The sequence below is a fragment of the Tympanuchus pallidicinctus genome, unplaced genomic scaffold (assembly GCF_026119805.1).
Source record: "Tympanuchus pallidicinctus isolate F22 unplaced genomic scaffold, pur_lepc_1.0 scaffold3, whole genome shotgun sequence".
NCBI lineage: Eukaryota > Metazoa > Chordata > Aves > Galliformes > Phasianidae > Tympanuchus > Tympanuchus pallidicinctus.
This window is the reverse complement of record NW_026294747.1, coordinates 99,994,665-100,018,199: the sequence shown is the minus strand read 5'-3', so window position 1 is coordinate 100,018,199 and position 23,535 is coordinate 99,994,665. Positions and strand designations below refer to the sequence as shown.

Here is a 23,535-nt window from a genome sequence, read left to right as displayed (position 1 = left end):
GAAACCCATTTTCACCAGAGAAGTGGAAGGTGATCATCACTTGATCATCCCTGTACTTGGTACGCAGCAATTATGACTCATCTCCATGTCAACCATGTGTGTTTTGGGTGGTTGGTTACTGTATGTATGTATTAGATGCTTTGTGTTTTATTGCTAGGACAAATTAGCTTTCTAGTCCTTGCATCTTATGAGACATTTAATTTTTAATATTTTTACAAGCACTTCAACATTTTCTTAAAATTAATAGAATATGTATTAAATTTAATGATAACATTAATGTATTTTGTATTTAGACTTTTTAATATTTTATGGGCTTTTAAAAATTTTTGTTAGGTAGGAGATAATGGATAACAATCTATTTGGATTGCACTGAAGCTGTCAGATTATCATGGCAGAACAAGTCTCCCAGCACTGACAAACACAGATGGAGTCCTGTCAGCAATGTTACCAAGAAAGCACTCAGAGATCCCAGGGGGATTACATGAAAGCTCTCCAATGTAGTAACAATTGTAATCAGTTTATTTTCGTTGCAGGCTGTACAGTGACTAAAAATCATCTCTCTGGCACATGCTTGGGATTTGTGACATTGGCCTGAAAATACTTATTTTCCTCTAATTCCCTAAATTTAAAGCAGTATCTTCAGAGAAGGTGTGAATGTTCAAGCATGCATTAGGTGAACACTAGCTTTTTATCTCCTACATCAGGTTTTGTGAAGAATGGAGAGATCTTTTGTACTTTCCGTTCTTCCTGCAACCCAGAAGGCCCAAACTTACTAAGAAGGTCAATGGTAGCTCTTACAAATTGTCCTAAAGATAAAGCTTTGAGGCTCTTTTCAACAGAGATCACTTTTATTCCAGATAACTGTAGAGTCCCTTGGCACGAGGGCTGCAGGTACTTTCTGTCCTGCTCAGGACTGAGCATCATTCTTTTTCATCCCTCCTGAAATTACCTCCCTGTTCAGCTCTTGAGTAATACTAGCTAGTAGTTAGCACTGCATGTTCTGTGTTGTTTTGCAGGTTTCGGACCCCCAGAGTTTTGACTTGCTGAGCTGAGATTCTGAAGTTTGTACGGGTTTGTAATTTGCCAAGGATGAGTATAGATCCTCAAGCATAATATTTCATGCCTTCTAATGGAGAGGCTGTTGCAATTATAATTTTGTTTCTGAGTGGATGAGGTGAAGTTTACACAAGCAGTTATGAACAATGACATTTCTCTTTTCAAAGCTGTGTGTATAAACTCCATCCAGATCCTTCTCAAAGAATTTGTATGTAGTATATATTGTAAATTGTTTCAATTTCCTGGTTCAAAATAGTAAAAAGTAACTGAGAAACTTAAAGAATTGAGCAAAGGACAAAGGTCCTGAAGGTCCTTTCGGTGTCAAAGGTCCTGAATAGGGAAGTCAGCTTCCTTAACAAAGGACTTCTTAACTAAGAAATAATGCTTCCTTGCCATCATCTCAGTTATTCAGATTGGAGCTCCTGAAGCCTGGATATTAGTTTTTCCAGTGCTTGACAGCAGGTCTTCCTGGTCATTACTTGGAGGCTTGGAATTGTCTAATGTTTAAATCATATATATAAAAATTATTTCCAGACCGTTTGTGTGAAATGCTTATTTTCCAACCTGTCTGTAGTTAGATTTTTTTTTTTGCCAGTGCTGATGAAATTGTGCTTTTCTTTGAGCTCCATCACCTAAGAAGAGTTTAAAGTATGTTGGTTTCTTTTCACTGTTTTTGAACACCAATTAAACTGAAAACAAGGGCTATAAATTATGTTGACCTTTGCAATGACTTTTCATTTGCAGAACAGCAATATGTGATCATGCAAGTTGCTGTTAATAATAATAAAAAATATTAATAATGTCTTCAGGAGTTACCAAGCAAAGTGTAAATTGCTTTCTGCTTGATAACCAATTTTTGTGTAAGGGTACTGTATCACGGAAATTTTTGTTCTTGCTAAAGTTCAGATGACCTAAAATTAATTCTGCTCCTTCACCTCTGTACATTCTGTAATCTCAGCTGACAAATATGATTTTTCTGGATTTAATCAGCATTTCATAATGACTTCTACTGAAAATACAGCCTCTTGATTTTCCCTTGTTGGTCTACTAAGTGTGTGTGGGCAATAAGTTATTTTTTGGTCTGAAAACTCACAAAAGCCATAACAGCCACAAAGATTGTGCTCTGGGTTAAATAGCTCTACCCAAGCTCTATTTAATGGAATTTGCCTCTTTATGGCTTTTGACTCTATTTTTTAAAAAAACAGACAAAACCAGAACAAAACTCCCTAAAGAAATGCAGGACAAGAACCAGTTTTCTAATCATGTTTTTTGGTAGCTTCTGATACTGCTAGCTTGTTATTAACTGTAGCATTCCCGTGGAGTTTTATGGATGCGAACAAAAATTCACCAGAAGGAATCTCCTTTTGATGAGAAGACAGGGAGATTTCCATAGCCATTTGACTTTCGGCTGATCTTCTCAATGTTACCGAGTAGCAGGCACTGAAAATTTGGAGGTTTGTGCAAGTTATCTATTTACAAGAAATAGAGTGGAGAACAGATAGGTACCACTTATCTGTCTAGGACACTGAGTTCTCCACACAGCTGATCTATGCTAAGTGCTTATACATGGCCTTGAGGTACAGAGCATCTGATCCTAGATAACGCTGCTTCCCAGGCTCCCCAGGGCATGAAAAAGCTGTGTTTATGATAGTTTTAAAGCCTTAGATACCAGGTGACAGAGTGAATTTCTGCTTAATCCTTGTTCATCCTTGTGTATGTAATAATGTGCATTTCATCTAATGTTGATAGACAAAGAAAAAAGTCCCTTTGGGCTTGCCTTTTTTTCCTCTACTTTTCACTGAAGACAAAAAATGGAGAGGATATCCTCAGCCTGTGCCTTATCTGCTGCATTACTTCTGTCCAAGAAATTATAGCTAGGGTAAAGAACTTTTTCTTCGTTGAAGTTACCAAGCTTATCACAGTTTGACCGAGCTCAGTGCTTTTCCAGACCTCGCAGAGAAAAGGTGCAAACAGCATGAGAAGCCTGAAATTTATTATTTGTTTATTTGTCTTCGGAGCTTTCTTTAATTTGATGCTGTCTGATGGCAAAGGTGGTTTTGTTGTTCTTCAGCAGAGGTGGTGAATAGATGGAAAGCGGGCAAACATTTCTGCTATCTGTCTGTGGGGAGTGATTCTGAGAGAAGAACTTTCAGATCTAGCTTCCAGCTTCCTCCAGGTGTCGTGGTAGGATTCAGAAGGCACAAAGCAAGGCTCGGTGAGACAGATAAAATGAATGTGAGGAAAAATAGTAAGAGGTTAGGTTTGATGCTACTGGCTGGAAAACCTGCAGTAAATTAACCAAACTTCCACGGTCCTAAAAGTCCTTTTCTGTATTTCTGTATTTCTGCTGTTGAGTTGGAGCTTTGTGCATTGGAGGCCTCCTTTGGTATGTGTTTGTCATTCATAGTTCCCTAAGGGGAAGCTCACAAGGTGGCTGCGTCCAGATGGGCCTGCCAAGTAATGCTGGCTGGTCAGTGGGGTGCCACCGTCTGTGGAGTGACAAGGACCGAATGAGATGAAGAAGAAAAGCAGCAGGAGTCCATCCCAGGAGGTTAAGTTGCAAGTCTTTTTCTCTGTGTAAATTGACCTTGAAGGGAAAATGCTGGTAAAGTTATACAGCAAAGCAGATGTTCAGATCATGGTGGCAGCTGAAGCACTGCTCTTTCTAAGGTCAGTTTTGGCTGATGACACAGCTCAGAAGTGTGTGTGGCTGCCCATTGCCTATTCTGAAAATTCATCCTGCTTTAATAAACTGGACAAATTCCCTGTTTTAGCAAAGTCCAGAAATAGCAGATGGCTCAAATGTCAGGCATCAGCAAATCCTAAAACTGTGGGCATGACCCTTGTCCACATCCTGCTGAGAAATCCACCTGCCCTCAGGGTTGGGTTGCCCAGTAGTTTGGCATTTTCTGTATCAAGACCAAAAATTTAAGTGCTACCTGAGTACAGCGTGCTGTTGTTGGAAAAAGGCTCTCTTCAGCAGAAGTAATGGAAACTTTATTAAGTGTGTCTGAAGTTGTTGTTCTTTACTATGTTTTGGCATGAGGATGATGTCAGCTGTTGGATGTCTTGTCAACTAGATTTATGTTCAGGATCAGCAGCAAATTTCACTGGAGCATTAGTGAATCAGTGAAGTTGATCTGCACACCATGACTTCTCCATTGTGAATCACACCAGCTGGTTATTGGTACTTAGCCCTGCTGCTCAATAATCAAAGCAAAGGAATGGAGCTAGACTTTCCATGCTCAGAACCCTGTTAGAGTTGCAAGATGAAGGGGTGGGTGGCCATAAAATATTGTTGACAAGGCAGACCAGTGAGGCTTAATGCTGCTGTGTGCTGCTGGTTGTTGAGAGAGGCATGAGGAGTTTTTTTTTTTGCTTGTGGAGTTGTTGGCATTGATTCTTTTGATGTAGGTTTTTCTCCTGTAATCCGATGTTCTGATGTCCTGGTTTGATGTATCATCTCAATAGTGCAGGAAAACTAGGGAAATTCAGTGAAATGTCTTTATTTCAGTGGTGTCTGCCAAGGGAAGGATGTCAGTCAGTCACTGGCTGGAAAAAGCAGTGTCTTACTTCTGCGTGAGTCTGAAGTTCTTACTGTCACTGTTCGCAGACCTGTGCCCCCATTTTCAGACACTTGATTCTGTTGTACAGTCATGTATGTAACCAGTATGGAACAAAAGTTTTATGTTGCTGCATTTCACAGTGGAATCCCTTTTCCCCACATTCCAACAGCAGCATATTACAGATGAGGAGAAACAATTACAGGGGGACTTCAGTCACTGCCTGAAGTGAGAAGCCATGCTGGCAAAACAATTAAAATGCCTTGGTTGCCATTAAACTAGCATTTTATACACCTACAAGGAATGAGTTTAGGAGATAACAGCAGTTATACAGAATAGTTTAAAATAGATCATTAAATGTTTTGCTTATGAAATCTGTTTAAACACTGTTTCATGAAAGACTGCTCTTCCATAAGGAAATCAAATCACTTTCCCCTTACGAATGATCTCAGGAGATCAAAAGAAGTTGCTTAGTCTAAATACCTAAAGGAAGATAGTTAATATCCTTTCTCACTTAAATTTTTCCTATGATGCTTTGTGTGTCTGTTATCGAAATTATCGTTTCTAGGTGGTCTAAACAAAGACATTAAGACTTGAGTTTGTAAGTTATGATCTTTGGTATAATCAGAGCACACTGACTCATCTGCATGAGGAGACAGACACGGTAGCACTGGTTTGCATCTGTTCAATGGCTGGTAGCACCTTTTTGATTAACTGAAGGATTTCAGCTGTTAGAGCTGTCAATCTGACATTTTCATGAGCGCTAAAACCTTTGCTACTAGGAACTGCTGACTTTTTTTTCCTACTTCTGATTTACTTGACTCTTTGTGTCCTTGCCGATAACTACTAGCAAGGCTAATGCATTATAAACTCTGAAAAGCAAAGCAAGCGGCTGTCATTTTTTGCACAACAGATGTTCCTGATCAGGAATCAAAGGATCTCATCACTCTTCCTCAGAGCAATTTAATTTGTTCCGTGGCACACCAGCCACATCCCGTCTAGTGACTGACACGCGCAAGTCCTCCTCCATTTTAGGATCAGTTCTTTTAATCTTACAGAATTATTAGCTTTTTTTTTTTTTTTTTTTTCCATACAGGAGCAAAGAGAGTGGAAAAAAGGAAATTGCATCGTTGCTTTCAGTGTTACCAGTAATGCATCATAATGAAAAGTAGCAAAGGCCTACATCAAAAATAGGAAATCCAAGTACTACTTTTGAAGAGAGCTGGAAAGTACTCAGCGAGCACTTTTTTGAAAAAATAAAAATGTAGATTCAGTGCTGTTTCTTCAGCAGTTGTAAGGCTTGGAGGCAGCGATAAGCAGCAGATAATCCATCAGATTCTTGTAATGCATCTTCGTGAGGTGGAAAAATTGATGTTTTTTTATGGAAAGTTGTTTGTTATGGATCAAGTTCTCTACTCGTTTGTCATTCAGGTTGTCCAAAATGAGTAATTACTGGGAGGGTTTGCTTACTTTTTGATTTAGTTTAATAGAACTGTATCATTCTGCTGCCCTTCTGAGTGATTGTTATTGCTAGAGAAATGAATTCTATAATTATTCTATATTTAATTTCCTAATTATTAATCTAGATAATTACAAAATAAATTATCCTGTTCCAGTCTGCCTCTATTCTTTGTAATGACAACTTAGAGGAAACCCCAACAATATCTCTGGTACAATGAAGGGAGAACACTCACTGTTGTCATCCAAAATCCAGGAAGAGAACTAACTGCAGTGTGATGTTAGAAAGCAGCATTCCTTTATTCCTTACAATACTTACTGGGCGACCTGACAAATCAAACGGACCCTCTCAAAGTTCAGGTTCAACATTTAAACAGTTAAGACATACATAAGCAGTCTATTGGCATACATATTCGTTCTTTTCCAGTAACTCATTAATATATGCTAATGTTCTTTTGAACATGCAGTTGTAGTGGCCTCACTTTCCCCTCTTTTTTCCATCATCCGCTTCATCGCAGTGACTTTTGGCTCACCTCCAGTTGTTTTTCTTCAATCTGGCAGATTTTAATTGCTTGTTAGTCCATAATGAGTAAATTTCTATCTATAGAAATGTGTAGTGATATATTATAATAATATGTATAATAATCTAAAACAGTATGTATGAATTCCGAGGTGTAAGTCCTTGCACCCGGTGAATGCAAAGAGAGAAGTAGTCTATTGTGACTCCAGTGCTTCTGTGAAGCAGGATCGTAGAGAAGAACAAGGCTGTTCACACACTGAGTCGCACTCATTTATTCCTTTCGTTAAACTAATATGTTGGTCCTTACACTTACATACTGATTCCTGTTGCTGAACCAGTCTATATCACTATCTCTCATGTTCTCTCTGCTAAATTTAAGCAGAGTAACGTTGTGACCAGGAGGTTCTTTGTGTATATATGTTGAGTTAAAAATTGTCTATCTATAGGAAAGAGCCAAAGAAATATTTGAGATTTTTGTTATTACCTTCATTAAGTGAAATTAATTACTTCTGAGGTTATGAATGCATTCTCCTAAGTGGTCAAATTATGACTTGAGTAGGAAAGATTTGGCCACCTACTGATACACCTCAGTAGCAGACAGGGTGCAGCAGGTAATTCCCAAACCAGAGTGAGATAGCTTAGCTTGAGTTGTCTGATCTGCACTAAATAAATGTCCTGCTTCAATTACTGTGATTGGGCTAAAGGGGGCTATCTTGCTGAGGTACGATAACTTTATTATATTAGATTATTTGCCCACAGAATTTTCATTTGTTTTTAAATGGTTGCAGTGAGAAAACAGAACCAACATAGTGAACAAGATCTTGTAGTGATCAGGTTCAAACTTACAGACATCCGTATGACATTTGTAAGACTTTTTTCTCCCAACTGAACAACGATTCATCTTTGTTGTAGTTCTGCTGATCATAACTGAGTTGTGCTTCACGTGAATTTACTTGTCACCGTCTGTTGTATTATCTGCACTGTTTTGTGTTTTTGTGAAATCTTCACTCTGATGAGGCTGTCTGGCTGCGTTTCTCTCAGCCTTTCTCTGTTGTCTCCTTCCATCTGATTTAGTATTGAAACAGTGCTCTGCTAAAAACTACTGTTGTGAGCTCCCTAGAATTGTCTCACCAGCCTAACCGGGGTCTGTTATTGGTCACCCTGTAAAGAAGGCTGCAGATTGCTGCACATTCCTACCAAAACCTGTCAAAGAGGTGCTAGAAGGGAGAGGCAAGGGCAGCTGGTCTCACCTTGTTTATGTGACCAGCCTCATGCAGGAACAGCAGCGGTTGCCCTAACGGGCTGTAGTAGCTGTGACTACACTCACAGCTGTCAATCCTGATAATTGAGCAAAACTGCATTTGAAGGGCTCGTTGCAGTCCATCACTGGCAGACAGAGAAGCCACTCATATAACCTCTTTTCCATTCTGCAGGTTGACAGGACAGAAGTGATTCGGACCTGTATAAATCCCGTCTTCTCCAAGCTTTTCACGGTGGACTTCTATTTTGAAGAGGTGCAGCGGCTGCGATTTGAAGTCCATGACATTAGCAGCAATCACAATGGGCTGAAGGAAGCAGATTTTCTTGGAGGCATGGAATGCACTCTTGGACAAGTAGGTGTCACTGCTATTTTTTTCTGCTTGCCTCACAGGTTTTCTGCGTGTGTGATATATATCCCTTGGTTAAAAAACTGATGGGTCAGATTTGTCATTCATGACAAAATTTGTAATCAGTGCTTTGGACTGGATAATTAAGAACTTCTACTGGTTTGATTTACTGCTGTATTATAGCTTCAAGTCAGCCATTTCAGTAGGAAACTGAGTGTCAGCAATTGCCATTGTACAGCAAGAACACAGGCTTTTTATATCAGTGCTAGGAAATAGTCTGATTTGGGAGAAAACTGTGGTTCTTAACATTGTATGGGATTTAAAGCAAGTTCCAAGTCCAATAAATGCTTATGAATACACTTCATTCCCACAGACTAGTGTTTGGTGATGTGGCAAATAGAGAGATAGGGTTGGATTCATTTCCATGACTCTCAGTCATCCAAAAGTTATATGTCTAGACTAAGCTACTCCTCTGATTCCTGCCTTTAGTTCAGTGGAGAGAAACAGGCACTTCTGGCTGTTAACTTATTCCACCTGAGACATCCATCATAGGTTAGGATAAATTGCTTTCATGAGATAACCATCTTTCCCCATCAGTTATCAAGAGAGTCAGGAGGGCTGGCTTAGAGTAGATACATAGCCTCTTAGGTGACTAAATGTATGGCTGATGAGTGCTACCTGGAGGATCAATATCCAGAGGTTGTCAGAGCGAGGTCTGCAGCTTATTCTTATATTGCTGACTGGTAGGATGCTACAGTGTCCCAAGAATGACAGAATTAATTTCTAACTGGCAGGCATTTTGTTATGTAGATACATATAACACACATCTCATTTCTGTCCATGATAGCTTTGCTGAGATGGTATCCATTTCCCCAAACTGGCTCTAAACTGTGTCTTCACTCTGTGGTCTAGGGTAGCTTGGATGAGGAGAGGAGGCAGTTCTTTGGCTTGTATTACTTTTTGTTTCCGTTGTTTGTAACCTGTTTAAGGTTGCCTATAAGTTGGTGCAAAGATTTTGTTTGCAGTTTCTCACCTTCTATTGCTGCTATTTCAGCCCCCGCTGCTCATGAATCCCTTTCTTTCTCCTTTTGCTGTCATTCAAGAACAGTTGATACCATTGGACCAAATGTGTTGAAGGAAAGTTCTCTTAGTGACGGTATTAATAAGAAATATGTGTACATTTACTAACTTGAAAGTGTAATATGAAGATATTGGTATTTAGGATTTTTTTCAGTACATAGTGAAGTTTTTTGACAGAATTCTTGCAGATATTCTGTGGCCTTAATCAACGAAAATAAGCTATTCCTGTCATGTTAAGGAGAATGAGAAAGAAAGAAGTTATTACAATGTTTTTCTCACTGAATTGACTTGAAAATGAAGGGAAAAATGTCGTTGCTGCTGGCGGTAGCATAAACATGTCTTTATAATTATTTGATCTCTATAAATAGCACACAGCTGGCTTGGTAGCAGTGTCATTTAACGGTAACCAAGAAAAAATAATAACAGTGAAATCTGTTCACACTAATGAGTCTTGAGGACTCTGATTCCATATTTAGATTTTTCTTGTGTATTTTTTTCTTCCACTTTGTAATTTTTATTAACTTTATGTAGTTCATCAATTGATTTAAACCCCCAAATTGTTCCTTCTGGGATTGATATCCAAGAAAAGCCATTATAAGGAGTTCAGCATTGAAAATCTTACAGTACAGTCTGTACTTACAGAGCTTAAACTCACATTTAGCTGTTCGATGTAATGACTGCATTTTTTACAACTTGGCTCCTTTCTAAGCTAATTTTGACATGAATTTGTTGTTCTACATCAGTTTTAATGGCTGAATAAAATGCCTGCCTGCCTATCAGTTCACTTTCCCATTGCAAGTAAGCCTTATCTGAGACTTCCAGATAGGCTGTAGAATTTAGGCATAGGCTAAAGGACTGATTTCCAACCTACTCCCCAGAAATGTCCCAACGTTTATTGCTCTGTTCTAGATAACAGTTGATCTAACAGAGATTGACTGTTACTTGGAGCTATTTGCAGAGCACTGTGTAGATCTGCAGTAGGCCTTAATTTTTGCCTGCATTCTGCAATATTCCTACGTAAGAGAAAAGTAGTAGAATAAAAAATACCAAGAAAGGCAATAGAATAGTTATACAGTAAGCTGACTGAGAGTTTCACATCCTTTAGGAATACTGCTTTATCTAAATCTTACGTCAGCCCAATCGATACAAGCTTCTTAGGAATTTGGGATCTTAGATGAGAAAGGTGGAAAAATAATGACACAGAAGGTGTCGTTATTCCTGCTTCTCTCCTAAATGCTGTGTCTTGAGAGAATGAGAAGAACAGTGATCTGCAGCCTTTTTGGTCTTGAACATACTCTGTCCAGCGATACCTTACTGGATGTCCAGTAAGAATTTTTCCTATGTTTTTGCTTGGACAAGAAAAATCAGTGACTCTGCTGGTAAACACTGTGGTTAACTGCATTCTGTCATCACCTGGTATTTCATATGCTTCAGTATTTGTACACAGTGGAATAAGTGGTCATGGATAGTTAGCTGCTGAGTGCAGTTAAGAAAAAGGCCACATGCTAAATAGATGCATTTGCTTAATACAGTTTGTTTTTTATCATGCTCAAAAGTTTCCATTTTGTATGGAACAACATCACGTTGTCTCTTGAAGGGTTTGAGATGAAAAAGGTTTAATAGATTTTTGTTGTTTTGTTTTCTTTTGTTTTAAGTACTGCAAATCTGTTCCACTCTGAAAGGCTCTATGTACTGCTGTTCTACCAGCATCTTCAGAGTGTTCTGGTGATGAGCCGAATTGCAGTAAGTTAGCAGATACTCTATGTACAAAATTCTGTTACCAATCGGAACAATAATAAGATCAAGAAAGCTCTAAGATGTTATGGAAGGTGCTAAACTAGAAATTTCAGACACTTTTTTCTTTTCCTCACTTAACAGCATCAACCTTAAATGTGGTCTGCTTTTATGTGCAGTTTGTAGAACGGAGTTTCTTACAGAAATTCACATCTGGAATTCACATCGCACAGCTGGATGTACCATACTCCAACCAATAAAGCTTTCCATGGGGTACTACTTATCACTTATTTAAACTACTAAGTGGCAGGTTAAGATGCATAATGAAAGACTGTCAGTCTTTTTCATTCTACAGTTAACTTCCAAGCAACTGTAGAAGAATAATTTCTAATGTAATAACACAGTTAATGAAGTTGTACAGTTCTACAGTATCTACTTAAGCAAGGATACTGTGCTGTGTTGTGCTCGTAACCTAATCAAGGTTATTTGAATTTGAAGATGAAATTGAAGATGACTGTTTTGCTGCATATGACAACTCCCTTCTCTTGGAGCAGGAGTGTGGGGGTAGGGCAGTGATTTGGCACTGTGCTTTCACAGTGAATAAGTGCCTTGGGATGCTCCATCAGGCTCTGCATCTGGCTTCTTTCTCTTTGCTTTCATGTGAAGTAGGTATTGTTCTTTGCCTAGGCACTGGTAAGCAGAGGCACATCTTTGTGATAAGCAGTGAAATCATGATGAACAGTAATATTTTTACGGCTATTTTGGGACACCATTATATAAAGATTAACTCTTGCTTTCATACTCCTGTTTTAGGTGCAATGAATTGCCTCATCCTTGATAATGATTTTACAGATACTGTCTGTAATTATGGACAGTAATATCTTCCCCTGTTCTTTGCCCATTTTTCCTCTTTCTTCTTTCCTATCCATAGGGAAAGTGTTCAGGCACTCACTCTGGCTAATTATTTCCAACTGAGTCCCCATCTAACCACTGAAGCTTTTGTGTTTCTGTTGTTGTTCTTCACTCAGAAAACAAAACAAAACAAAACACCACCACTGTAATTGTTTGTTTCAGAAGATAGGAGATGGATTTTTATTAGTCAAAAAATGATGACAGAAAAATCCTAGAGGGACAAACGCTGTATAATAATTGATAGCCTTAATTGTCAGAGCATTCAGTCAGGGTAGCAAAACACGAAACCCAAGTCTTTTTCTGCTTGTGTCTTAATGCCTTCATGTATTCTGAGCCTTTCTGAAGCTCTCTTATAGGAGCGTTCTGTTTTATATTGGATGCACTTCATAACACACTACGTTTGCATCATTTAATACTGCAAGAGCTATTTCTAATAGGTGAAGTTCACTTCCTGATCACACAGGAATTAAATATCAGGAGGGTGAATTAGATGCACTTTTTCCTCTGAAGTTTTGACCAAAAGTCCCAGCCTGATCTTTTAGAACTCACAAAAATTGTACAATTAATAATGATTGTTCAACGAGAAGGAAAGAAGTTTGCCAACACATTTTTGGTTTTCACTCAGCCATGCTTGCAACATCAATAAATTATAGGAACCCATAAAACTGTTAATACCTAAATACTGTGAACCATCCCAGCTCTACAGTAATGGGAGTAGCTTTAATGGCTTTTCTTTCATTCCAGCTGGTCTCTACTATCTGTGATCTCACAACTTGTTTGGTTTATTTTAATTTACAGATGTGTTAAAATATTGTTGCAGTTCACAGCTCTGTTACTTGTTCAGCTAGTAGCACCTGCAGGAAAAACAGCAGATGTACATCTCTGTGTCTCAAGAACCTTTTCAAGTGTTATTTAGAGATTTCATATTTCCCATGCATGCATATATGTACAAATTAGATTGAAAATCTTCCTTCTTTGTAATGAGTATTGCTGCTGCTTGCGTGCTTTTAGTATACGATATGTTGTTGGCAAATTATGCACTTCAAAATGCTGACTGATGATTAGCTCAGTTGTAGCCATTGCAAATCCCCTTTCTCTTGAATGAGAGAAAAGCTAAGAGAGTCATGATTGCACCTGAATTAATTAAATAGAAGTAGTCTGTATGAGAATATCTGTTTAATAGTCTGTTGACAGCTTCAGTAGTGCAGAAGACATAAGATCAGTGTTTTCAAGGTTCTTGAATTCCTGAATCCCACCAGATGTCTGTATGTCTCCTTAGATATCTTTAAACACTTGACCTTTGATCTCCTCCAAATGAAGTTGCTCAGTTCATTAGTGGAATGAATAATGTACTTTATTAGATGTGAATATCATTTTCTACCAGGGCTGACTCTGAACACAAAGAAATCATTCACGCAGCCTTCTCCCACTACTTACCTCATCATTTAAACACCACCGTTTTCCCAAGGAAATTTTTGGTTTGCCATTACTGCACGACCTCTGGAGCTGTAAGATTTTCAGGTCTATATTAATCTTAGCAGTCACAGTTAATGGAATTACTTGTACAGTCAGTACTGCTTTGTTTTTACAGACTTTATCCTTTTGTATGAATTGCTGTAGCAGTCTTTAGAAAACTCATTTAAAACTGCTATTATAATGAGTTATTATTATAACTAATTATCTAATTATGAAAAGGCTGCATAAGCTATATGCTAACTAAATTCAAAGACATTTTGTGCTATTGATAAGCTATTTCCTGTAATAATGTTACTGTCTCCTGTGATATGGATCTTCTATTTTTTGCAGTCTTCTGTTTTGATTCACTATTTTCAGGCACAGATCTTTAACAAGAACAGGGTGAGGTGTAATTCAGATGTAAATAGGCTGCAAGCTGATCGGTACCATAGGGAACAAAAATCTTGAGAGGAGGTGAGTGTGGTATAGAACGCATCGTTTATACAGCACGGATGATTACAGCAATAGAGCTGGCACTATCAAGAGAAAAAACTAATTATGTGAGGAATTATACAGAGTGAAACTTTCTTCATTGTGGACACATATGCCATATGAACAGTCTCTTGCAGGGTTTACCTGGTATCTGCAAAAGGTGCACTCATTCCCCAAACCTTTTTTTCTTTATTCTAGCTCCGAATATAACACCAATATCCTTTTTTTCGGTCAGGCTAAGGCTGCTGGCACTTACCTGCTGTTTGAACTTTCATGGTGAAATGTAGTATCTGTGATGGTGCCTGGGAAATGCATATCAAGACAGACACAAGCTCACCAGAGCTGTATGGATCTTGCTTTGTGAGAAACCAGGCTAAAGATGAGTGTAATATGAAGAGGGGGAAATCTTTACACTGTAATACAGAGCTACTTCAGTTCTTCTCCCACATAGGTGAAAAAAATCAAGTCTGCCTTTTTATTTTTGGGGACTTAGACTCTTAAGGTAATTGACTTAAGTAGACTGGAGCAGGAGCAGAATAGCACACTAAAATTTAATAGATAAGCTTTAAGATACATTTATAAATGTTAAATCTCCAGTCATTTGTCTAGCTGTGCCAGTTGTATTATTTTGCTTAACACAGCTGAGTGAAAAGCTCTTTCAGTGGGGCTGATCAGGGACAAGCAGTGCTGGAAGGCAGTTAGATTGCTGAAGAAAAATTTGCAGATGCTTGCAAGGTTTGGTGAAAAAATCACCAGGCAGTCCTTTTTGGAAAGAGCATGATTGCTGTCCTGCTTGATAGATCAACACAGTTCTAGTGGATGCTGTTAACACTCTTTCTACAAGCATCAGTGCTCTTTGGTGAGAGATTGCTCAGCACTGTGCAGCTCTCCCTGGGTAGCTTGGGGGAGAGAAATCAGAAAGGTAAGAGTGTGAGAACTTGTGGATTGAGATAAAAGCATTTCCTTAGGTAAAGCAAAAGATACATGTGCAAGCACAGCAAAAAAAGGAATTCATTTGCTCCTTCCCATCCATAAGGAAGATGTTCAGCCATTCTCAGGAAAGCACAGCCCTCATCCCATAGTTTCTTGGAAAGACAAACACACAACCACATAGAATGGGACATCCTGGGTCAGTCTGGGTCAGCTGTCCTGGCTGTTCCGTTCCCAACTCCTTATGCACCCTCAGCCCAGCTCTGGCAGGGCAGCATGAGAAGCAAAAATCCTTGAATCAGTGTAAGCACTGCTGCGCAGCAACTGAAGTATTGGTGTGTTTTCAAGAGTATTTTCATCAAAATTCCAAAACACAGCATCATATAAGCCTCTAATTGGACACCTGAATGCATTTGATGGTGGGGATTATCAGTGTAAAAGGCATTTGATTTAGAAGAAATAGGCTAGTAAATTGTGACTAGACATTCTTAGCAATTCTGGAAAGAGTTGGGTCTGCTAGAAGAGTGCTAAGCAACTGCAAGTTTGTATGACAGGATTAACATATCAGGAAGAAGAATTAACACGGAGGTGTTGTGAAGTGATTGTTAGGCTAAATTTGTCTAAATCAGTAACCTTAGGGATCCTGGAAGGGAGTCCAATGGAAAGAGGAGACCAGTTTGAATAAATAATGAGGGATTGAAGGAGTTATTTAAAATTATCTTTCTACTGTTTTTTACAGTCAGCATGAAACTAAGTTGTATGCAGTCTTGCCACTAATGCAGACTGTTTGCCCAGCCCTTGGTTCTGTCAAAATCAGAGATCAGAGGTTCACATCTCAGGAGAGTTAACAAAAGTCAAGTGATATAGAACTTAAATAGAAAAGGAGCTGTGGCCCTTTATCCATGGGATTTTCAAGAAGCCTTTAACAAAGGGATATTGGTGTTATATTTGGAGCTAGGATTCATACCAGCTTAATTCAGGCAAACAAACAAAGTTCTTGCAGCTTTTTGGTCCCAGGGGAAATATGGAGTGTGGTCATCAGGCCTGCTCAGTGGCACCATGCAAAACTTCATCAGTGCTGTTTACAGAACTGGGACCAAGCCCAGCTGTTGATGCATACAGAACTTCTCCAAATGATATATGGGATTAATCTGTTCCTACCAATGCTAAAATGAATAAGTTAAAAAGCCATTTTGAATTCTTCTCCTTAGTTTGATTTATAAGCATTGGGAGTTCTGCACGATACTGTTAAAAATTATCCCTATATTTGATTAAGGAAGGAGCACACTGAGAAGTGTATTTTAAAAGGTCCTTACACAAGCCAGTTAGAATAGGTCATTATATATCACAGCTCACCTTACACTGTGCTGATTAGTCATGATTCAGACACAGGAGAGAGAAAACCTTCATCAGAGTCCTTGTCTGAGTGGCTGCGGAGCAATGCAGGGTACACAGCTGGTGTTGGTGCCTTGTTAGTGCCTTAAGTAAAAAAGCAAAGCACCTTTTATATATTTTAATTTGGAGATAAGATCAAAGGGCAGCCTGGGATTTGAGTTTTACTCACAGAAGTGTGGAACATCTGTTCAGATCTTTCCTTAGCCTATTTGCACTTGAAAGTACTAAGGCACGTTTAGATAATCTGCAAGGGAATTTCTTGCCCCCATCTTACCCTGAGCTCATATCCCTTGGCAACAGAGACCAGAAATATAGTTGAAAGGGTGCTCATAAGAGGCAAATAAGAATTGCTTTGTGTATCCCCTCTTTCTGAAGCAGAACAGCAGCTTGTACATTCTGTTCCTATTCCTACCTCTTGCAAATTTATTGAGTATGATTCATATTATTAGACGTGTGGCTCTTATAACTGTATTGTAATTTATATGTGGCTGTAGCCACAAAGAAACATAACATCAGTTCTTAAGTCTTTATTAGCTTCACCTTTTAGGTCTCCAAGGTTTCTACATCCATTTGTTCACTGGTTGGTCGTGCTTTAATAAAACATTCATAAAATATGTATTCTGGAAATGTAATGATTTCTACTAGGTCTGAACTGAATTCTAATATCTGTTTAGGAAATGAGAGGCATTTACACCCTACACTTCTTCACATTAGGTTATACAAAACACCTGTTGTTCTGAAGGCGGAGTTTTAAATTGTTAGTTTTTGAGGTAGGAGTCAAACCAGACTCCTTACGAAAGAAAGGTGTGATTAATTACCTAAGCCATTTTGCAAGTTCAAACATCTCTTGAAGCTGGAACTTATGTGGATGTTTTCTAGACCGGTACGTTACTGCTGTTTAGGACTCATTTTCTGGCAATCAGGTCAGCTAACACCTGTTATGGTGTTCAAGAGGTTATTTGCACTGATACAAAAGAATAAATATAATTCATAGAATCATAGAATGGCCTGGGTTGAAAGAGACCTCAAAGACGTGCAGAGTCTCCAACCAATAGACCAGGATGCTCAAAGCCACATCCAGCCTGGTCTTGAATGCCTCCAGGGATGGGACATCCACAGCCTCTCTGGGCAGCCTGTTCCAGTGCTTCACCATCCTGGAGAAGTGTCTCTTTTGTCTAGTGAGAGCTGCTTTTTGTACACTGCTTGGACAAAGTGGGTGATTTCCTGCTAGAGAATACTGATTTCTTGTCAGTTATCACAGTGATAGTCTTCTGATCCCAAATCACTAATTGCAGTCTGAGGCAGTGATCTTGGCACGTTATTGCCAGATGGAAGATTCATTTTACTGTTAATTAACAACTGATAAATGTTTGTCCACAAATACGTGTATTTACATAGGCAGGGTGCTCACTGTGTCACAAGAATGCTAATGGCTGAGAGAGCTAGTCTTATTAATGTGATCTAGTAATGGGAATGTCAGAATAAATTAACTTTTCTGGCATTGTGAGCTGTCTTTCTGCCACCTGCATGGAAGCTCCCAGGCTTCAGGTTTTTGTCTGCCCAGTGCCGCCTAAAGGCTTTGACAATTTCCCAATTAGCAACATTGGTTTTTAAGTTGTTCATGAGGAACGCCCTTCTGTCTTTCTAGGAGGTAGCTGAAGGACAGGTTCCCCTCCAAGTTCTGTGTCACGAGGACATACGTACTTAACACATCTGAAGAGATTTCTGGTGCACAGTACCATAGGTTTCAGTAGAAGAACTTATTGTGTGTTATAGTATTGTCTGTACATCCTGGGGAAAGCAGGGAGCTCGTAGAGATACCGTGTGTCCTGCTGCCCATCTGCCAGAATTCATTGTTAGATGGAAAACCCATAATTTAATAATATCCTGAAAATAATCATATTTGAAAATCTCAAGATTTTGTAACTTGCTCTTCACACTTCATACAAGTGCTGGCTTAGCTGGCAACAGAAGGGAGGTATGGGTGATGTAAGGGGCTGCAGTGAAAAATCTTTCCAAGATCCTAGGAAGGAAGGACACTGAATCCTGGCATTACTGGTCATCTGTATTTTATCTGCAACCCTTGCTTCCACAAGACCAATACTTGGGGAAATTTTCAAGCTAATTTGGAGAAATGAGTGAAGTGATGACTGCTTATGGAAGGCAGTCTGAAAAGGATGAGTGCCAAATTATTCCTTTAAGTAATAACCAGATGCAAAAATGCAGGGTAAGAAACAGCTGGTGATGAAAATTGTGAAATGGTCATAAATACAGATGGGGAAAGTATCATGGTGTTAAAAAAAAAAAAAGGCAAATGCAATCCTAGAGTAAATCGGAAGGAGCTCGCAGCACAAGAAGCTCTTCTTGCATAGTATCTCTAGTTTTATGTTCAGTTTTGAGCATTTTTCCAAGAGTAGGACATTGACCTGCTGGTGAGGGCTGAGCAGAGAGCACTGGTAATGGTTCCAGACCTACAAAATCTGGTCAGAAAGGAAAAATAGGATGTAGTTGGGTTCTGCAGTGTAGAGAAGACTGTGGAGATACGATATTAGCCTTCAGAAATAAAGAATGTCTTAATGAGAAAGGGGAGAAGGCTCTTACCATTCATGGTGCATTAGACGGAAATAATGGGCTTTAATTAGAGAAACAGGTTAGCTCATAGGAAAATATATTTACAGTGAGGATAATGAGTGCTGCAGTTAATTGCTGGAGAAGAGTGTTTCTCTGCCTCCGGATATCTGAGATACATCTGTCAGGTACAGCTGACCCAGCTACAGGAGGTCCTGCATTAGGACTGGGGAGCTGGACACAGTGATTCTGGAGGAATCCCCTCCAGCTCTATGCTAACCCTCTTGTTTCACATTTAAAGATCTTCTAAAACTTGTTTCTCCCCTGTTGCCTGCATGAGGACACGAGCTCAGTAAAATCTGAGGTGCTATTTCCACATTTCTGTTCAGAAAATTGATGATTCCCCATGGGGATGTTAGTCCAAGATTTATATCCTGTTTGCTCCTACTCATAGCACCTCTGGCTGCCTGTGATTTTGTGTTACACGCCCTGTTTCAATTCTGCCTGCTGCTTATTGACTTGGCTTATTGCTGAAATGTGTGCAATGCCCAGGATTACAACAAGTTGCCTGAAGCAGTTCTTCTCCCTTGACGAGGGAAGTATTCTTACGAAGAATATTTCTGCATATTTTGCCAAAGATCTCTATAGATCATTTTATTTGAAGTATTTGCCAAGATTTGCCATTCAGGTTAAGCTGCCCAAATAGTATTGGATGTGGAAAAGGACTACTCAAGGTATAAAGCTATGCTCCAAACCTTGGAGTCTTTCATAGAAGAGAAACAACTCTTTTGCTCAGTGTCTGTGCAGCATGTGGCAGAATCCTGTTCCAGTGTTGTTGAATTAGAAATAACGCTAATTATGATTCCTAAGTTCTATTCAGTTCCCTCTACATCTGGCTGTATTTTGAACTTTTCCAAACACTTAAAGAAAGAGTGTTTAAAAAAAAAAAAAAAAAAGGAAGAAGGGAATAGTTTTAAGGTAGCATTGACTTTATAGAAAGGAAGAAAGGAGAGACCTAACATGCTGGGACATCAGCTGTAGAGTAGTTGGTAAGTTACATGTAGCTTTAAGGTTTTTCCATTTTCTAATATTTTTACCAATCTAGTTTAAAATGTTGAAAGATTGTTATGGTAATGTAATGATTGATATAATAGGAAACAATATATTTTGTCTGTGCTACTATACTAACACTTTTTTTAGGTATATTTGTAAATTGGTTGGTGGACAAGCTAATCTACAGTGCTGAGTTCCAGAGCAGATTTGGTGCCTGATAAAAAGAGGAGATGACTTTTGGAACTAAACCTATGGGGAAGACTGCCTGCTTCTGGGTTTGGAGTTGTTGATGTTTTGAAGTAAAGTAATTGTGTTCTCTTTGAAATGGTTTTCAGTTTCCTATAAAAGTAGATGGGGGGAGGAGGGCTGGCAAGTCTGATAGATTTATTGTATGCAGATACTCCCTTATTGCCCCCATGATGGATGGAAGCAAATTCTGGAAAATATGACACTCAGTTTCTGCTATTCTGTTCTACTCATCAAATAGTGTTCTTCCCATTCAGCTTGACCCTACTGCATCCTAACTGCAGGCTTCCTGGGGAAACTTTCCTCAGCAGTGGTTTTTTTTATGCTAGGATTGTAATTGTGGATTAAGGCAACACCTTCGTACAAAATAAAACAGAAATCAAAATTACTCATGTGTTTATTGTAGATTCTAATTTTTTCCCTTTTGTTTTTGTGCAGATTGTTTCTCAGAGGAAACTCTCCAAGTCCTTACTCAAACATGGGAACACAGCAGGGAAGTCATCTATAACAGTAAGCCAGTCTTAAATACGCTTTTATTTTCCTGTTGTTTAAAGGCAGCTAATGGGACTAATTCTGCCTAAAAGCACTATGCTAAGGCACCAGAACAACCCTTGACTGAGAAGTCAAATCATTTATTTAAAAGATTACTTCTACATCTCTGATAAATACTTGCTATAATGGCAACAAATAATATAAGATTTGTACAAAAGCCATAACATTTACTACTACTGCTACTGCTTGTAAGATACTTCAGTGACAACGAGAAAGTCTTACTGCTTCATCACTCTTATCTAAAGCTTTTAAATCCTCAGAAATTCATTTTAACTCACTTTTAACTGCATTTATGATATTGTGTATGAACAGCTTCACAAATATTCTTTATAAAATTAAATATAAAATTCTTCCATGGTTCTAATTGGAATGGTAAAGAGACTTGATGTTTCCAGGCCTCTGGACTTTTTACTGTGTCTTTAAAAAAAATCACAGCACACTGACACGCACAACCCAACACCAAATGCAGATATTTTATGATATTTGCTATTTTAGCTTTGTTGTAATGCAATTACAGATTGGACAATTAAAGGACCCCATGTATGTCTTGAAATATGAAAATCAGTGTATTACTTCTCTTTCATCCTTCTCTTTGCCATCTTGTTTGGGAGATCAAGCTTGTCTGCACTGAACATAGCATGCTTGTGACATTTGCAGCTTGGCATTAAGACAGATTATATCAAAACATTCTGCTCAATTGCTTCATGGGGCTGAGAAGGATTTTCTTCCTTGATTTAGAGTTAGTCAGATGGGTTTCTTTTGGCTTGATTGTTCAGATATTTTTTTCATGTCTTCAGCCACAGTGGAGAGCAGAATATGAGAAACAGTGCTTTCTGAGAGCCCAGGGAATCTTCTTTCTTAGATGTCTTTCTTGGTCTATGATTGGGAAGAGGTTTTCTTAAATATGTAAGATGAAACTCATTTTTATTCATAGAATGGCCTAGGTTGAAAAGGACCACAAAGATCATCTACTTTCAACCCCTCTGCTACGTTCAGGTCGCCAACCATCAGACCAGGCTGCCCAGAGCCACATCCAGCCTGGCCTTGAATGCCTCCAGGGATGGGGCATCCACAGCCTCCTTGGGCAACCTGTTCCAGTGCCTCACCACCTTCTGAGTGAAAAATTTCCTCCTAATATCTAACCTAAGCCTCCCCTGTCTCAGTTTAAAACCATTCCCCTTGTCCTATCACTATCCATCCTTGTAAACAGCCGTTCCCCCTCCTGTTTATACTCTCCCTTCAAATACTGGAAGGTCGATATGAGGTCTCCCTGGAGCCTTCTCTTCTCCAAGCTAAACAAGCCCAGTTCCCTTAACGTTTCCTGATCGGAGAGGTGCCCCAGCCCTCTGATCATCTTAGTGGTCCTCCTCTGGACCGTTCCAAGAGCTCTGCACCTTTCTTCTGCTGGGGGCTCCAGCCCAGAACACAGTTGGCCTTCTGTGCTGCAAGCACACACTGCTGGCTCATGTCCAGCTTCTCATCCACCAGGGCTCCCAAGTCCTTTTCCATAGGACTGCTCTCAAGGAGCTCTTCCCCCGCCTGTATAAATATCTGGGATTACCCCAGCCCAAGTACAACACCTCCGCTTATTCTGGGACTGGAGAGGAATCTCCCAGGTTCCTGTCTGAACAGAGGTGGGAGCGAGTTTTGCTCTCTGAAAAGCTGATGTTTTTGCCTACTGAGACTATTGGGGCACGCTTTACCTCATCCATCCCTGTGACCTTCTAGATACCCCTCCTGTTCCCTGAGAGACACAAATGAGTTTAGTTGCTAGTTCAACTAAAATGACTAAACTTCCTAGTAGAATCTTCTGGCAAGAATTTGTGGTCTCTAAACAAGAGCTTTGTCTAGAATGGTTTGTTCTACAGGCTCGTTCTGCAGGCTTGTTCAGAACGGTTCTGTGACTGATGGGGGGGGGACCCACAGACCCATGCCATGGGAAAGCGAAGAAGGGAAAGTGTAAGGGGAATGGGCAACAGTCTGAGGAGAAACAAACTAATTTATGAAATAAGATATTGGAATGCAGGATAGCACACTATCATACAATGTAATACAATATAATTGGAATTGGAGATAAGAAATAAAATGAAGGCCTTATTCTAAGTTTATTCTAAGAACAGCGAGCAGTCCAAGCTACCTTGGCTTCTGGTCTGTGGTTCTAAAGAGCAGGCTGACTTTACTCCAGTGGGAGAAAACTGAACTCAGACAAAGAGTGTGAGAGGAGCTTGCTGTCTGGGCAGAGCAAGTGGAAATTGATGAGTTAGAATTATTTCTGATCCTAAGGTACACGCCACCTGTTTGTCAAAGCCTAATTTCCAAGCATGTTTAGATTACTGAATTTTGAGTTTTTCATGGAATTCTGAATTGCCTGCCTCAAGCCTGGTTTGCAATAAAATAGTATAATAGTATAATATCTCATCAGTACATTTTTATTGTGTGGCATTTGGAAAAAAGAGAACCTCTCTCAGTTTCTCCAGCTAGAAGTCTGTCAACCTTTACAGGAAAAGTTCACTGTTTTTTGTTAAAAACACTTGCAAAACTGTGTGCAAGTCCCAGGGTGCTAGTAGCTTTTTGCTGCATAGTATTTTTTAAGCCACCAGACCAATATGGAAGATAAATGTGTCAGATTCTGTGGGCCAAACTTTCAGCAAGTTCAAATTTGCCTGGCAACAGGTAAATCACTCATATGCATCAGTAGGATTTTACTTTAATGCAGTTAGACATTTGTGTCCCTAAATGGCTACATGTGAATATTTGGCGTGAGGAAATGCCACAGTTCATTACTGTGAGCTGTCATAGCCAAAATATTCATGACTCGTGAAATTCTACTTAATTTAATTCATTGCCAGTTAACATAACATTCTAATTGCTTCTTGGGGATGCTGAGAAACAAACAGAATGAACTCTTAGGGAA

The 23,535-nt window shown here is 39.2% G+C and overlaps 1 protein-coding gene across 5 annotated transcripts in view; it reads left to right on the top strand.

The window, feature by feature from the left end:
* CPNE4 (copine 4) overlaps window positions 1–23,535 on the top strand; it is a 239,278-nt gene that overhangs the window by 116,426 nt on the left and 99,317 nt on the right. For all 5 annotated transcript variants that reach the window (XM_052694172.1, XM_052694171.1, XM_052694173.1 and 2 more), the window contains exons 3-4: window positions 8,031–8,210; window positions 20,508–20,579. In XM_052694172.1, the coding sequence (XP_052550132.1) occupies window positions 8,031–8,210; window positions 20,508–20,579 (252 nt within the window). The remainder of the gene's footprint in view (window positions 1–8,030; window positions 8,211–20,507; window positions 20,580–23,535) is intronic.